The sequence below is a fragment of the Aspergillus nomiae genome (assembly GCF_001204775.2).
Source record: "Aspergillus nomiae NRRL 13137 chromosome Unknown contig00123, whole genome shotgun sequence".
Classification (NCBI taxonomy): domain Eukaryota; kingdom Fungi; phylum Ascomycota; class Eurotiomycetes; order Eurotiales; family Aspergillaceae; genus Aspergillus; species Aspergillus nomiae.
In genome coordinates this window covers 22,515-39,192 of record NW_015378178.1, presented here as the reverse complement: position 1 = coordinate 39,192, position 16,678 = coordinate 22,515, and the positions used below count along the sequence as shown (strand labels likewise).

The 16,678-nt window shown below is 48.7% G+C and overlaps 5 protein-coding genes across 5 annotated transcripts; 3 read left to right on the top strand and 2 right to left on the bottom strand.

Annotated features, from left to right (window-relative positions):
• Nucleotides 1-4,544: 4,544 nt before the first annotated feature.
• On the top strand, nt 4,545-5,799 carry ANOM_005592 (protoglobin family protein; the record flags this gene model as incomplete). Its single annotated transcript, XM_015550849.1, has 3 exons — nt 4,545-4,659; nt 4,727-4,997; nt 5,052-5,799. 3 exons carry the CDS (start codon nt 4,545-4,547, stop codon nt 5,797-5,799), a joined length of 1,134 nt encoding a protein of 377 aa, XP_015407152.1.
• A 631-nt stretch (nt 5,800-6,430) lies between these two features.
• On the bottom strand, nt 6,431-8,399 carry ANOM_005591 (putative alanine aminotransferase; the record flags this gene model as incomplete). The annotated part of the gene is made up of 3 exons (XM_015550848.1): nt 6,431-6,685; nt 6,742-8,138; nt 8,261-8,399. The coding sequence occupies 3 exons, from the start codon at nt 8,397-8,399 to the stop codon at nt 6,431-6,433; spliced, it is 1,791 nt and encodes a 596-aa protein (XP_015407155.1).
• Nucleotides 8,400-9,427: 1,028 nt separating this feature from the next.
• Nucleotides 9,428-11,023, bottom strand: ANOM_005590 (proteasome regulatory particle lid subunit RPN7; the record flags this gene model as incomplete). The annotated part of the gene is made up of 3 exons (XM_015550847.1): nt 9,428-9,620; nt 9,677-10,503; nt 10,568-11,023. The coding sequence occupies 3 exons, from the start codon at nt 11,021-11,023 to the stop codon at nt 9,428-9,430; spliced, it is 1,476 nt and encodes a 491-aa protein (XP_015407154.1).
• A 1,513-nt stretch (nt 11,024-12,536) lies between these two features.
• ANOM_005589 (putative MFS phospholipid transporter (Git1)) lies at nt 12,537-14,307 on the top strand (the record flags this gene model as incomplete). Its single annotated transcript, XM_015550846.1, has 6 exons — nt 12,537-12,704; nt 12,780-13,378; nt 13,433-13,451; nt 13,507-13,817; nt 13,879-14,149; nt 14,215-14,307. 6 exons carry the CDS (start codon nt 12,537-12,539, stop codon nt 14,305-14,307), a joined length of 1,461 nt encoding a protein of 486 aa, XP_015407168.1.
• A 1,030-nt stretch (nt 14,308-15,337) lies between these two features.
• ANOM_005588 (PEX11 family protein) lies at nt 15,338-16,630 on the top strand. Its single transcript, XM_015550845.1, has 3 exons — nt 15,338-15,583; nt 15,765-16,242; nt 16,302-16,630. Exons 1-3 carry the CDS (start codon nt 15,517-15,519, stop codon nt 16,462-16,464), a joined length of 708 nt encoding a protein of 235 aa, XP_015407162.1. The 5' UTR covers nt 15,338-15,516; the 3' UTR covers nt 16,465-16,630.
• Nucleotides 16,631-16,678: the final 48 nt, after the last annotated feature.

The window sequence follows — 16,678 nt, the reverse complement described above, 5'->3', positions numbered from 1 at the left end:
GATATGGTGGGTATAGTTGGGTGGTTGTGTGATGAGGACTAGAGGGTGGTGCTTTCTGTGGGTATATACTACTTATCTATTAAGTTTGATGGGCTTTATCGTGATGCTTTATCGTGAATTAGGGATATCGCTGTAGGTTCTCGGATACATTTGAGAACTTGCTGTATTGAGTGAAGATCTACTTGATACCCTTTTACCTCTCTTTTCGCCTTTTCGTTCTTTTTTTTCCCTGTTATTGAGTTATTCTTTGGCTAAGTAGCATGGTTATTCGAATATTTGTATTTTCAAGGGACTGAAATTATACCGTTGCGCACCGCGTTCCGGCGATAGTTATTGCCAGCATCCTATGCTTTATTAGACAATAAAGAATAGCTGTGCTCGATAGGGTAGACTGGAACTTCTCGGGCGGAAATGTATATTGTTGGAAGTGACTCTCGGGGTCATGTGCAGTCGTACATACATCACAGAGCACATGAGCTGAGAAGTTGTCTTCACATGACGGACCTCCCGCAAACGAAGCTGCACTATAGCAAGTACTACAAGATAATTATCCCGCAGATTATACCCAGGAAGGAGTGGCGCCATAACTCGTCTGCTACCGAACGAATTTTTGACATCCGAATGTCGCATTATGGTGACACTAGCCTAAGTATACGGGGGCTCTGAACTCGGTGAAACAGCATTGGTCCGGCGCACACAGATGAGCAAGTATCCCATGCTAATGCCTCTGTCCATCGCAGTCACCAGCTCAGTGTGGGGTTTGATCAGCTCATTGGGAATAGGCAGACGACAGTCGGCGGTAGTCTTGAGGAGAGCTTGACAATCGCTTACTTCGTCTGCAGTGTATGTGGTCGATTGCTCAGTTTGCTATACCCACCACATTACTATCACAACATCGCAAGAAGATGAAGCTCAGTAGAAATGCCTCCTAAAGGACCGGAAGAGGTTTTTGAGGGCCCTGGTTCAACCCTCAAGGAGAGGATATCAGTTAGGCTGGTTTAGGACACTTACGTTTACCACTCGCCACTGAAACCCCAGCCTTATTGACTTGAAGTTGAGCTTGCTCTCCTGGCTGGGTAGCTGACAGATGTTCAGCAATCTTCCAACATGACCGTGAAGCTTGACTCAAGCGACCTCTAGGGCATGGAAGAGCGACAGAAAAGTGATCACTGTGATGTGTAATGATGAGACATTGTGGTTTAACAAGATACGGATATTCTAAAACTCCTGCTAGAAGCAAAGAGATTCTGCCGGTATCTAAACCCTTTAATGACAATGAGTCTCCTGAGTACCACCGCATCCTCCGAGCGCAGGTTGACGATGAGCATGTAACCAGATTGCACTATGTTGCATTCAGTCCAGCACTTCTGTAGAACGCCCTTTCGGCCTTGAACTACCATATGAGCCCTTACAGCTCCTTCCAAGGCTAGCACAGGGTTTCACCAAGCGACCAGGGCGGTTCGTTTCCACCCAGACCTAGCCCATGTAGCGAATAAAACTAGCACCGTCACAGTGTCACATGTCCAATAGCCAATGTCAGCTTAGCACGTCCTATTTGTCAGTCTATCGGAACGCATGAATTTGTTCGGCGTATCCTGGGTGGCATCCTGAGCATCTTTTCTTTAGTCAAGACATGTTACAAAGTAATGGAAGCAGCAGCACGAGCTGACATGGTGGATCTTCTGGGCAAGATAGTGATGGGTTAATATAACCTTGGACCCGGGTCTCACAATGTACACCCAGAAAGAACATGGCGCCTTTCTCTCGTCCATTGTCAGGGTTCTGTAGTGTTCTCGTGGCTCAAAAAGTGCTCCATCAGACACACTCTCTGCCTGTCACTGCCTTCGTTTCCTCGAGCTCATGAACTAAGTACAAGACGCAGACCGAGGGTATTTGACCGGATATGCCGGGGTTCGTTCTCAAGGCGACTGGATATGTGGAGCTCAACATCTGCTCTCCATCACGCCACAAATTTCTCAAAATAGGCTGATGAAGCCCATGTGGCGGCCATAAGACGGTTTATATACCTCGGCGTAATGGACCCGAGCAGACTTTGAGGACTTTAGACAGTTTCTATCCTATGAGGTGAGCAATATAATCCTACGAACTCCTTCTGCCCCACAGGGCAAGTGGGTCGCGTTCTCGTCATCGCTTACAATTCGGAAAAGCAATCTCCGCGGTACACAAGTGAACCCATTGTTGACCAAAAAAGAAAGTAATACAATAAAACAACAGAGCTTCAATGGTCTCAGCATGGTCCTTTGAGGGAGTCTTATGGGTGCACTGTGCCATACATGAGCCGTATAAGCAGAATTACCGGGGTGTTTAAGAGACATCATTTCATGTCAATGACAGCGTACGAAGAGGATATTTGTCATGTTCCTCGAATCATTCGAGAATGTGTCATCGACTCATCCCTGGTAAAAGACTAGTTAGCCGTTTTCTAGCGGTCCATTCTTTCCCTCTTTTCTTCTTTTCTTCTTTTTTTCTCTTTTTTCCCTCCGGCTTTCTCCTTTCTACGACATGCTATGACAGTACTCTGTACGCTTGAGAGGTATCCACTCATATTGTGCTATAACCAATAATAGTATTTCTGCTCAAACTGCGGCGTAGCCATATGCGACACTACAAGTAGGGCAAATGGGAATCCAATCTCCCTCGTCGCTAATACTACTGATATTAATACGAACGAGCTTGCCACAAGTTGACTTTCGGCCCTGCACTGTTGAAGTTACTCTAGGCGAGACATTCTTCCTGCATGACCCCTAAATACCACCCCCTAACATTTGCTTATGATATTGTTAATAATGTCAAGATCCTCCTAAAGTCTATCTCGATATTGCCCTTACTCAATCTGTTCTAGTCGAGTGGATCTCAGTAGGAGGCCTACCGGACAGTGCGAAGTGGGCCAAACGATGCCTGATAGTAATCAGATGGGAGATTTTCGAGGGGCACCGGTATTTGAACGTTGGTTGACATGTACGTAGACGTATATGGAAGTTTGGTACGGAGTACTCCGCCGATGAGACGCCCCTAGAAAAGCACAGAGACATAAACAGAATCTGATAACGTCCAGGTTCTGTTCAATTGATGGAGTCGGCAGCGCGGCAGTAAAAAGAGCCGATTTGATTTGTTTGACTTTTTCCCTGGCCCACTCGCCAAGGACGCCCAAAGAGGCTTAGGGCCATAATCTACAGTATGGGCAGCAACCTGGTGGCATGATCCTATGCGCCTCTGTTCTGCTCATCCCTGACCCTGAAGCGGATACAGCGCCCACAATCCTCGGGAGTCGACTCTGCTATCATGCAAATAAGCTGGCAAACAATAGGGATCAGCATGGGGCTCCGGTGTCTAGAATCTCTCCGTGTGAGACCATGGTAGTATGACTATGGTGCCACTGGTCAGGAGAATTCTTGACTCGAGTCGTGGACACATTGAGGTCAGGACTCAGCTGTGCCTCCCACCGATCTACACGTTCATGGAGCTTCTCCACTCGCACGATCCGAACGTGCCAAGGGTTATCTGACAGTTCATAGGGAGAGCAGCACAGACGTAACCGAGATAGTAGCATGCACAAAAAGGGCGTCAACGAATCACACCGCAATCAACCAGCATGATGGCGGGATATCCGAGTGGCTGAGTTAAGTGATTTAGGCTACGGTACCGAGGAATGATACTCCGAGATACCTCATACGTCCTCCGTACGGAGTACTAATCGCGTCAAACCCTAGCAGAGTCATTAGTGGGTCCACTGTCTGGAGCCTGCCTTCTCGGTGTGCGTATCCTATCATCTCAACTCTCCAGGGATCGGGCGTAGCTGAACTCTGGAGTCTGGCCCAGCTCCGTGGGATTCCAAGGTGGGGGCGGCCATTTGTCTACTTAATATATTTTAATCTATCGTTCCAACAAACGGCAGGTCATTGGCGCTGTGCCACCTCGGATCGTGTTCGGTATCGCACCAGTGGTGCTGACCATGCAGGTACATCCGCTTGGAACCTAATGCCCTCTACGTATAAGATCCTAGATCGGAGAAAATCTTTCTGCGGGGTCTCCCTACGCGTGCTCGCTTGCACTTTAGGCTGGCATACTCGTCGGGTCATAATTGTGGACCGCACTGTCAAAGGCCGGGAGAAACTCTGTGTGCGCGGATTTATTCGAAAACTCTTGCAAGCCATATGAAGCTTGTTTCATAAACAGCATGGATGTCGAAGGAGCTGTCAGTTAAATGGCCCGTCTGCCAAAGTCAGATTAGCCCCTGGTCAACTTCACTTGGCGCACTCCGCAGGAGACGGAAAGACCCGGTTACTGACCTAAAATCCTTCAAAAGATCACATGGGTCTAATAAATATAAGCTCTGTCTCCAGCAGGGAGAACATACAAGTAACATATGTGTCCCCTGTTACTGTCTCTCTCAACACCCCCTTAGGATTGTGTATAAACTGCTCTCGACGGACGCATACCATACATTTCACGGATAAAACCCTTAGTGCACAACGGCTTCTAACCAGTCTACTCTAAACAATACATCTCACATCGATCTAAACATGGATCCGGTTGCCCCTGTGCAGGAAGATATCAGGAGGGTCGGGCGGAAGGAGCTATACACGGATTTTGGAAAACGCATGGAGTATATAAAGACGTTCCTGGATTTCACAGACGGTATGTTTGGGCAAGCAGCTGCTTTCTATCTTACCAGCAAACACAGACGGCTTATCATTACACACAGACGACGTCGTAATATTTAATAAAGGCTCAAAATACCTGAAAACAGTTATTCCGGAGCTCACCCATCGTCTCTACGAGAAGATGCTGGAATTCGATATCACAGCCCGTGCGCTCCGCACTCGAAGTACTACGTCCGAAGCACAAATCGAGGACTTGTTCACAATCGACAGTCCTCAAGTGCAACGGAGAAAGATTTTCTGGAAATGGTATCTGACCAGATTATGCTCAGACCCCGGCCAGCCTTCGTACTGGGAGTATCTACGAAAAGTTGGGTGAGTTGTTTTCGACCTTTCTAGCCAACAACCCACTAAACCGGTCGAAAATAGGGAAATGCACACAGGAAAAGTCTTGATGCATCCATTAACAATAGAGTACATCCATATGAATGCTTGTCTTGGCTACGTGAAACAGCTACTGTTTGAAACAATCTCACTGCATCCAGAGATGACAGTCAAGTTCAAGTTCGCTCTAATCAGATCTATAAGCAAGGTCTTCTGCATCCAAAACGATCTAATCTCCAAATGCTACATAAATGAAGGCCAGGAGTTCGCAGACGAAGCATTAAACACGACCAATAAAGACAATGCACCACCCAAAGGCAACACGGACAATGCATCAACCACCACAGGCACCACAGATAATGCGTCAATCACTACGGGCACCACGGATACTGCATCAATCGCCACGGGCATCACGGACACAGCCTCGACCACAACCACAGACACAGCCTCAATCACCAACAGCGAGGTATCCTCAATGCCCCAGGACAGACAAAGCCACCCCCATTGCCTAATCCCCGGATTCAACACCTCGAGACCCAACTCAGCAGGGGATACACAGAGCTCAATCTCGCGAGACAGAAACGGAAGCGTCGATCTGGACCGAGTGATCTCGACAGCCGAAACGGCAGTGTCCTCTGACCGCCCATCCACCTCCAGCAGTCATCTAGTCACTCCCAGCGTTGTTCCAAATCCATCAGCATTCGCGTCGCCATTTGCGGTCGGGCATATACATAACTTCGAGACGAAAATATGGTCTTCTGGGATGAAACAGAAGGGGTCCGGGTACAAGTAAAGTTCCCAAACTGAACATCTTGATTACATCCCGAAATACTTCGGGATACCGAGTGATACGAGCGCGGATCTGCGAATCCAAATCTTGAGACCCAAAAGCAGTTACCGGATGATGATTTCAATGAGTGACTTGAAAGTGCATCGATAGGCTCGTTTTGGAGTTTGTGTTTGGCCATTATCTTATCACCCATGTTGGTTGTTGCATATTTCCCTGTTAGCACTGTTTTTTAGTTATATACCTCTGTTCGTGTTCTCTCTTTGGTTTAAAAGAGGCCCTCCCCCCCCCTCCCTTATGTTTCTTATTGTTTTAGCGAAAAAAAAAGCTAGGTCCTATTGCTTACTTGAGTTCTGTTTGAATCTTTTATATACCCCACATCCAGCGCGTACTTACCGTAGCAATGGACTCCCCTTAGTACAACATTTATGGTATGCTTCTAAATGTCATTATTCTATGTTTAAAAAGATCAAATACAATGTCTACAGTTACGTGGAAAAGGAACATCTAAAGATATGTGAGAGGAATCAATTTTGTTCTTCCAATGTGAGTAGCGCCATGGATATGGCGGAGGTATAATGCTCTATTCTCAACAGGTATCACGTGAATCATATGTGTACATGTTAGTTCTATTCATTTATTTATACTTGGCCATAAATTCGGAGTGGAACTTGACGATCCGATCAGCCCAGTCAGTACCAGGGGCCAGGAAAGTTGTGCGGAAGTGCAGAGTGTTCTCCTTCTGGCCGAAGCCGGAGCCGGGGACAACACAGACACCGGTAGCGTCGAGAAGACGCAGGCAGTAGAACTCGTCGGCGGCACGGCCTTCGGCCTTGGCAGCCTCAATGGCCTTGGGAGGGAGGGTGATGGTGGGGAAGAGATACATGGCACCCTAGATATGAGCCACGTTAGTTATGTTCATAGGGTGGAGTATCGTGAATAACATACCTGAGGTTCCTGGCACTCGACGCCCTCCATCTGTTGGAAGGCCTTGTACAAAGCAAGGGCGCGCTTGTGTAGTCCCTCGCGGATTCCATTGTACTCCTTCTGGTACAGCTCATAGCTGCCCTCGCCCTCCTTGGGTGGGTTCACCATGAGCTCAAGCAAACATTGTCCAATGACTGGTGGGCAAAGTCCAATGCTCACAAGCTTGTAGATCTGAGCCTGGACCTCAGGGTCAAATCCAACCAACTCAAAGTAGCCACCACGCTGGCCACACTCGCCCACCATGCCCTTGGACACACTGTGAAGAGAGACCAACTCCACATAGTCATACTTGCCTGGTGTCTCCTGTTGCAGCTGACGAAGCCTCTTCTTGAACGAGACGAACTCGCCCTGGAAGACGTTCGTCTGGTAGACCTCGTCCGCGATAACCACAAGCTTCTCCTCCGCAGCAAGGTCAAGAACATTCTTGATATCCTGGGGGCTCAAAGAGGCACCGGTAGGATTACCAGGGTTGATGACTACAATCGAACGAACGTCAGTGCCGGCAGACCGGGCCTGCGCCAACGAGCTACGAATGGCAGCCACATCGGTACCCCAAGCCTTTTGCTCTTCGAGGAGGTAGGGTACACATTGCGCGTTCAGGAGAGAAAGGGTGGCAGTGTAAAGAGGATATTGAGGAATAGGGACGAGGACACCAGCCTGGGGGCTGTTGCAAATAACGTTGAGGATGGTGCTGACGCCAGACGAGGCACCAGCGCAGCAGAACAGATCCTGAGGATTGGCCGGGAATCCATCACGCTCCTCAATGAACTTAGCAACACTCTGGCGGATCACGGGCGCTCCCTGGCTGTGACTGTAAGCACCAACGCTTTGGACATCTGCCAGGAGCCTCTTCGCCCGGTCAACGACATCTTGTTCATAACCAAAGGATGTGCGAAGTGCTTCCACGTTGTTCAACAGATGGGGGTTCTCGAGGAGACTAAGTACTTGGCGGAAGAAGGTGATGGGTTTTTGGTCGAGCTGTTGGGGATTGCCAATGTTGGCAAAGATGACACTGTCGAAAGGCAATGATTTGTCTCCATTGGCCAGTTTCACACGGTACTCCTCGGCCTTGACGGCAAGCTCACCACGGACGGCATACTTGGCCTCCTTGACGTGGGGGTTGATGTTATCAGGGTTCAGGCAACGACCTGGGGTGGACAAGGTGCGCGTAGTGCTGTAGGACACTGTAGTCTGAGTCGTCATCGCGGAATCTGAGGGTATTCGTAAAGGGTCAGTTGTCTTGTTGGATTGAGTCGAGCGCTCGCCCGGATGGAGCATCCATTGGACATTTATATGGCGACCCCTATGAGGGGAAGGAATGACCATGCATGTGACGAGGTGAGGGGAGTCCTTTGCTTCTGAGCGGGTGACAGTTCAAAAATACAGGCAGAAAAGTAACTAAACCGATGTGGCATCCAATGAACAGGTGCAGAAGGGATCGACCCCGTGGGACCGAGCGATAGATTTCCGAAACACATACCTGAAGAAGGCCTGAAAGCCCCGGCGGGGAACCTTGTGCTACAGCCGTAAGACGCCCGCGGAATATGCCACGGGCCATTCGGCCGGGAAAGTGAGCATCGTAGCGGAGATGCCCGCACGAGTCTTAGCTGCCAGGTCATAATGCTCTTGAGGCAATTTTGTCCCGACGTGATCAATTGCGCGAATTTTGTCTCTCGACCGTGGGGATTCACGGGTCACTCAAGGCGCAATTAGTCAAAAATACCACTTAAGGTCTTGTCCAGCGTTGCAGAGGCCAGAGAGGGTCCAACGGCTCACACAGTGCAGGGGGAAAAAAGAATTCCCAGGGAAATCGGCTATCGCGCGAGAAATTCTGTAGGCGGTGAGTGCCGATCCGCCGCTGACTCATCCAGGGAATACGAACTCAATACAACGGTACAAGGCATGGTGGGGTGGATGAGAGCAAGAATGGGGGTTCACTAGTGGAGAGAGACATTGGCATTGTCAATCATAACTGTATGGCTTGATATGGTTTGTCAGTCAACCCACAGTGGAAGAGAAATATACTCTATAGGAACCAAACTATCGGCATGGATATCGGAGTACTGCCCCGTACCTGAAATGCTACCCCACGGGTACTCCGTACTCCGTTGACCCTACCGGTGGTTCCCGTAACCGGGGAAGGACGGAATCTGGCCAGATTCGAATCTCTCTTAATCACCGATTCACGGGCTGATCTTCCGATTTTCCCTTCAGTATACATACACATGCCGGGTATGATAAAGCGCAACTGTGGACATAAAGCTTATTCCGCATTGGCTCTGTTCTCAACAGATCTGGGAAACAATGGCTGTCTGGAGCGACAAAAGAAATCCTGGAAACTGACGCATTTGATGCCAAGTCTTCCCAAATCTACGTACGCAGCGCTTAAACTCGGTCAGCCCACATACCGTGGAGGTTTCCTAATCGCATGATATCCGATTACGACGTTTCGAGGTCAGAGTTGTCTTCGTTCATTAGACGTATGATACAGCAGCCTCGCTTGCTTTTGCTCTAACAGTAATCATGAGGGCAATATTTATTAAATGACTCAAACCATCATAATCCTGAGGGATCCTTTGAAACGTTCATGGGTCACAGGACAATCCAGAATCAGGCCATTCCCTAAGAGTCGTCACCATCCACAGCTTCAGCTCCGCTCACTTCCGCGCAGTCGCACAGCCTGGCCATACTTCTGAAGTTTCGTAATCAGAGCATCTCCATGCTTGACGACGTCGGCATACTGTTTGTTCTTGTCATCTGGGCGGTTTGTTTCGATAATGCCATTTACTCGGTCAATAGTGCATGCGATGCGGTTGCTAGCGATGAACTTGGCCAGATCCCTGCAATTGTTAGTCAATATGATTACTATGCTTGAATCTGGCTGACTAGAACTTACCGGTCCAAAAAGTCCACCGTAACTCCAAAGTCGCTGGCCATGCTGTTCAATCCTACCACTCGGTAGCTCTGGAGAAGCTGCTGGTAGGCACGGAGTCTCATCTCGCGGACAAACCAAGCGCGGTGTTCATACAAGTACCGGTCCTGAGTTAGGAAATTATCTTCGACGGCCGCCAAGGCCACGAAGAACGACCGGTAGTTGCCATTATATAGACTGCTAACCAAGTCGGCAAGAGGCGAGAAGTCCACGGGGACTTCAGCCTCAGCTTGGATCCCGGAGCCAGCCCCCAAGGTGGTCAAATTAACGGCGGTCGTAGCAGCACCTGGAGTAGCTTTAGATGTAGAAGCATCCTTCATTTCTTCGTCCTTTGCACCGGGCCCAGACGACACCTCCCCTGTTAAAGCAGCCACCCGATCCTCCCCGGACCCAAGGATAGCCTTGATCTCAGGTGCATCCACAACTTTAGCTTTGAAATCGACACGCTTCAACGACAGCGAACCTGCGAGAACGGAGTAGATGACCAATGCAGAATAGCTGCATAGTTCGTAGCTCGTGAAAGTAGACAGACTGTCAAGAAGTAAGGGAGCAGCGCCGCTGTAGGATCGAATTGTAAGCAGGTGTAGGCCTTTATACGCCTTGAGACGATTCCTCCGATCCCAGTCACCGCCGCTCTCAATAAGCGTGTTTGCCCGTTCAATGTTCTTTCTCACCGACAGGGTGTCGCCAAAGAAGAGTCCAATACGGATCATAGCCAGCACCAAGTCAATCTTGGTTCCTAGGAATGTCGTCTTTTCAAGGAGTGCTTCATGAGATTCGATAGCTTTGTCCTGTCCGACATGAGCGGTGTCAGAAAGTATAAGTGTTGGTATCCAATGTAACATCGCCACTGACCTTATCTCCTACGCGCGCCCAGAATTCAGCACGCTTCCCCCGAGCCGCAAGCACCTCGGTGTCTCCGGCTGCTTCTTCCGCCTCGTCCTCTTCCTTTTGGAAAGCATCCAACTCCTTCTTATTATCCTCGACTAGCGACTGGTATAAGGATTCATCCCATGGAAAGTCGCTCTTTTGGGGTGACTTTCGAGAGGCCAGCATATTCGAGGTGATCAGTGACTTGGTTGAGCTGGCCTGGTGCTGGGGAACGCCTTCACCGGAATGGTTCAGGATACCCTCAACAGGGTGGGCAAGATGCCTGTAGAAAGGCGCCATTTTATTCTCGGAGATAGCATCCTGGACCTTTTTCAACGACGTTTGCCGCACTGTCTGCGGACACGATGGGTTGGAAAGGTTGAAGACATGTTGGGCGAGGGTAAGATCGGGGAACTTGATGTACTGCGGGTCAGACCCCATGCTGGCGACGGGCGATGAGAACTCGACGGTAAAAAACGGTTATGTAAAGGTGATATGAAAGAAAGGATGGGTGGTGAAGAGTTGACAGATGCGTTTCCAGTTTGCTTATGAATGAGATACCGGAAGAGGCAGATCCATCACATAGCCAACCTACGTAGCTGACCCGAGCTCAGCTGGCGGAATGATTTTCCAGTCCCGACACTGTCACCACCACTGCTATCACGTGAGCTGGGCCATGCTCTCTGGGCATTATATATCACTACTAGTAATAAATACCTATTAGCTACATCGAAACAGAAGGGACTTTACTCGCAAAAAAATATGCCAGCACTAGGCATTCACTGTTTATTAATTATTCTATACGAGGAACATTAAAAGTAAAGTGCAAGAAGTCAAGCCCTAAATCGAAGAAGCTCTTGCTATTCTTACCTAGATAATAGTGCATGTTGACCTCGAATTTGACGTGGGAAATTTTGAGCTTCCAAGAGATGAATTCTCATGGGGAGCATCAAGTGCCGTCTTATTGTTCGATTATGGAGGGGGAGTATTATCAGATAGTCTAGCAAACGCTACTCACTCTATCCGAGCCGGGGACGGAGACAATGATGTGGCCTCGCTTGCTCCCTTTTCGGTATTCTTTACTCGGGTCTTAAATTAAATGGCCCCATGTCCCTATTTCTTTGTTTCTGGGATCTAAAAAGTTGGAGGGGAGATACTATACAGTACAGGGGTATGTACTCAGCTGATCTATCGGTCTTGCTTTGTCCTGGCTTCGATGCAGCAAACAGGGTGGGCAATACCATACTGTGTAAAAAAAAGAAAAGTGGTAAATCCAGGCACGTGCCATGGGGCCAAAAGAGCGAAGTGTAACATAGCAGCCGTGCCAGAGCACCTTCTTTGTAGGGCTTGGTCCGCCTTTCGATAGGATTCGACTCGAGAAGTGGATCCATTCTAAGAATCAAATAACGAGAATTTCTCCAATAGCATATCAGCTCGAAATCTTAGGAAAGCTTAGTGCATTTCTTGACAGAGTATTCTAACAAGTTCCTCGAGAGATAAGAGCTCCACTTTTTATACACCTGTCCAGTGAGCTGGCGGCATTAATTAATTAAGGTATGTTAGTCCTACTATTGTATGGAGCAGAGGGGCTGCCGCCTGGTAACTTGAAGTCGGTGGTGATGTTGGCTACTAAGGAGGCACGAGCCGAGGGCTGTAGGGTGGGAATACCAATGGTACCTAGTAAACTAGTTATAGTTGCATTTACTAAAGGGAAATGACCTGAGCGTTCACGTTTCGCAGGGTTTCTATCAGGTGCTCTGGTCTTTCTTTCAATTTTTTCTCACTTCTAATCCTTGGTTGTTTTTCTTCCACCTTTCAGCCTTCTATCATCTCTCCAATATTCGTGTAACTTATCTCAATATATCTCCTGAATAATCTTGCTTGTTCCCTTGATTCTTAGCTCCGACTTTTCGCAACGTCGAAGACTAGAATATCAGGTGGCTGCAGCGTTCTCATGGATCCACAAAAACACCCCGAAGAACCGCCTGAGAAGGCTATTGCTTCTACTGGTGCTATCGATGTTGCGCCGTTAGAAAATACTATACAAAAGGGCCGCTGGGAACGTAGTTGGCCTACCATTGCTTGCGGTGCAGGTCTCTTCTCAGATGGTTATCTCAATGGCGTATGTCTGACGCTCCCCGGAATAATTTGTCGGGTATGATTGAGAAACATCATTCTGAACTAAAAATTCAATTAGGTGATCGGATCTGTCAATACAATCCTTGGTAAAATCTACCCGGACTCATACACCAACTCGCCCGCCAGCCAGAACGTTTCTTCCATCACATTTGCAGGCACCGTACTCGGTCAGCTTGTTTTTGGATATGTCAGCGATCATTGGTCGCGCAAATGGTCCCTGATGATCTCAACGATAATTCTGATTATATTCAGTGCCCTGTGTGCTGGAGCGTACGGATTAAATGGCAGTCAATACGGCTTGTTCGCTGCCTTGACGGCTTATCGTTTCTTCCTGGGAATTGGAATTGGTGGAGAATATCCAGCCGGATCTGTTGCAGCTGCGGAAAATACAGGCGAACTCAAGAAAGGACATCGGAATCGGTGGTTCATCATGTTCACCAACTTTCAAATTGACTTTGCATATGTTGTGTCCGCCTTGGTTCCTATGATTTTGGTCTTGATATGTACCGAGAACCATCTGCGCGCTGTCTGGCGCATAGCCCTAGGATTAGGCGTGATCCCACCCCTTAGTTTGTTTTATCTGCGATTGAAACTGGAAGAGCCAGAGGAGTTCAACAGGGAACGTATGCATAAGTTCCCTGTCTGGCTGATTATCCGGTAAGCCATCACTATTATCTATGTCCGGTGCATGTACTAAAGCGTCCGTTATAGATTTTACTGGAAGCGCCTGGTATGCCCCCAGCGTTATCACTTTCACATAAGCGTCATAAACTAACCACAGACAGACGGTGGTGTCCCTGATATGGTTTATCTACGATTTCTCGGCGTACTCCTTCAACATCTACTCCTCCAAGTGGGTGGGTATCATCCTGGGAGATAGCGCCCCTCTCTGGAAGACCTTCGGCTGGACCACTGTAACCAATGCTTTCTACATTCCGGGCTCCTTCTTGGGTGCTCTTGTGAGTGACTGGATTGGGCCTCGCAACACGTTAGCCATCGGGGTTGGCCTTCAAGGAGTTATCGGTTTCGTTATGTCAGGTTGTTATGAGTATCTCAGTATCCCAAAGAATGTTGCGGGATTTGTCGTAGTATTTGGGTAAGATAACCGGTCCATTGTTATACGCGCGTCATTTGCGTCTCCTAACTCATGGCTACAGTATTTTTTCGGCTCTCGGTGAGTTCGGACCAGGAGACAATATCGGGCTTTGTGCTGCAAAGTCCAGCGCGACTGCAATCCGAGGTCAATATTACGCCATAGCTGCGGCTGCTGGCAAGATTGGAGCGTTTGTCGGCACTTATGTCATTCCTATCATCCAGAACAACGCGCCCAATGAGGTCCGTTCCGGTCAGGATCCTTTCTTTGTCTCCAGCTCCTTGTGCCTTTTGAGTGCTGCATTGGCCTACTTTCTGCTGCCACATATTGGACAGGTATGGATAACACCCTCTCATACCGCTTCTCCCAATGGAAAGGCGCGACTTATATCGTCGATTAGGACACTATTACCGAAGAGGATGAAAAGTTCCGTGCTTTTCTCGAGGCCAACGGATATGACACCTCGACGATGGGCAACAGAGAAGCACAGTAGCCGACTTTCACCATTTGCATCTCTTCCTGCAAATCCGTATGTTCGCAGCCCGACCCCTACTTATCAAGATCCAGCTCCCTTGTTATTCCTTGCGACATGTTCCACAAAGAGACGGCCCCTGCAACATCCGTGACCAATAGGCCCCAGAAGCAGTATGTATGACACGACCGGACGAGAATTTCCCTAGCCTATGTTAGGCCATATCAATGCCCTACTGCATCGCGTGACAGTACCCCCCGTGCGACCCGCGACGGAAGATGGCTCGAGTGCCCAGAAGCGAGATATATAGAAGCTCCCATTGCAGCGAAGGCTCGAGTTGATGATATATCACCTTCATTGCCATGCCCCTGATGTATTATAACTGTGACCCATGGTCATCATGGAGAACGTTAATGACGATTACTATATTTTCCTCTGCGAACGCAACACACCCTACCCGCTATTATACTTGTAGTAATTGTGTCTGATCGCTCTTCAAGTATGCATTTTATCAAGACAAGCAAGATATGAGAAACTGTTATCCACGAGGGCTGGTTTTTGTTTGACCCTGTATCGTGTCACACTTTGATATGGGAGAAAGACAGGCTAAGAAGAGAGGAAGAACGGTGATAAGAGGGAAACAAATGGAAAAGGACAAAGAAAAGAAAAGAGAAAGAGAAAAGAGAATCTAGAAAGATCGGCGAGGAGTCTGCTCTAGACTTAATAAATTAGAAATCAGTAAACAGGAAGCAAGAAACCAAGTAGAAGTTCGTAGGAGTTGTCGCCATAGTAGTACTGCCTATTGCAGAGATACTACCTAGAAAGGCAATCGAGACCGGCAATGGTTGGAAGGAAGGCCGTGAAATCTCCGAGATTGTGCCTTTCCTCGTCTGCACGAGCAGCCGAGGTTGAGGGTCAATGCCCGACGCCAGTTCCTCCAGCCGCTTTCCCCGGAGATTCAATTACCGACCACCTTCCATTAAACTCTCCCATATCACGCCAACGCCGCGGCTGCCATCCCTTTTCCTTCTCCTTCTTCTGCATCCTGGCTGTGAAGTGCCGTTTCCTGTCTCTCGACATTTATAAAGCTACCAGCTGGTCTGTGGTTATCGCTGCCGTCATACCCCTCTCTTCCACATCCCCAACACGCCGGAACACATCTTCCGGCTTTTAACGATACCAAAGACACCATCCGTGCGATCGTATTAATATATAAAATTCTCTGCCAATATGGTCGCTGACGCTTTGGCTTATCATCCTACCTTGGCGCACTACTTGCGCTTTGTTGCTACGACTGGTATGTGGTGCTCTTCTCCCTCTTCCAAGTTCCTTTGTGCGGTTAGAGACCGAGGCCCCTTCATGTCGTTGCTGCGTCTACTCGACCGCCCACCGAATTATGGGAAGATAGAAAATGAAATCGTCACTGAAAATGTTTTCTTGCGATATATGCATATGAGCTAGTTCTGATGAGCATACAGTGGGTCGTGACAAAATCCTTCGTACGCTGCAATACTTCTCACGCTTTTATGCCTGGTACCTGTATCGCACAAACCGCCCGCAGTCTTCTATCGACCCCTACAATGCGATCAAGAAGCAGTTCGGTACGACAAGAAAGATTCTGAGGATCGGAAAGTTTGCCGAGCACCTCAAGGCAGCAGCTGTCGCTGCAGACAACAAGAGCCCCATCGACCCTGTTCTCCGCTATCTAGCTGTCGGTCGCCAGCTCGGTTACGCCGGATATCTGACTCTGGATACTATCACCGTTGTTGACGTTATCGGCTTCCGGAAACTTGCTGCGGCTAAGCGCCTGCAGGATACCGCCTATCGGTCATGGTTGGCTGGATTAATTTGCAGCGCTATTGCTAGTGCCTACTCCCTTTGGAGACTGCGGGAGAAGGAGAGGACCCTTGACCGCACCGAAGGCGAAGGCGTCGTGGAGGCAAAGAAGCTTGAGAAGTTTGTGCACCTTAAACGTCTTGGCATCCCATATCCAGTAGCTAACCTAGACTTTCCAGGGAACGTTCCGCTGCCCGCACCCAGCTCTTCTCGGACCTATGCGACTTGACCATTCCTGTTTCCGGTCTGGGCCTCGCCAACCTCGACGACGGAATTGTTGGTATCGGAGGTACAGTCAGCAGTTTGCTAGGCGTGGTATCTCAGTGGCGGAAGACCGCATGAGCGGATAAAGTCAGGGGATTTCTGATTGAATTCCATGAGGCTGACAACAGATGGCATTGATCTATCCGTTGATGTCTACGTTGAGGGGGCGTTGTGTATTTCTTACACTTCGTCGAACCCCAGCCTCAGAGTAAGAGTTATGGTGTATAGGTCTAAGTGGATCAAAATTTAGGCGAACGCTTGTGTGGAAGGATTCGACAAGGGAGACGCGATC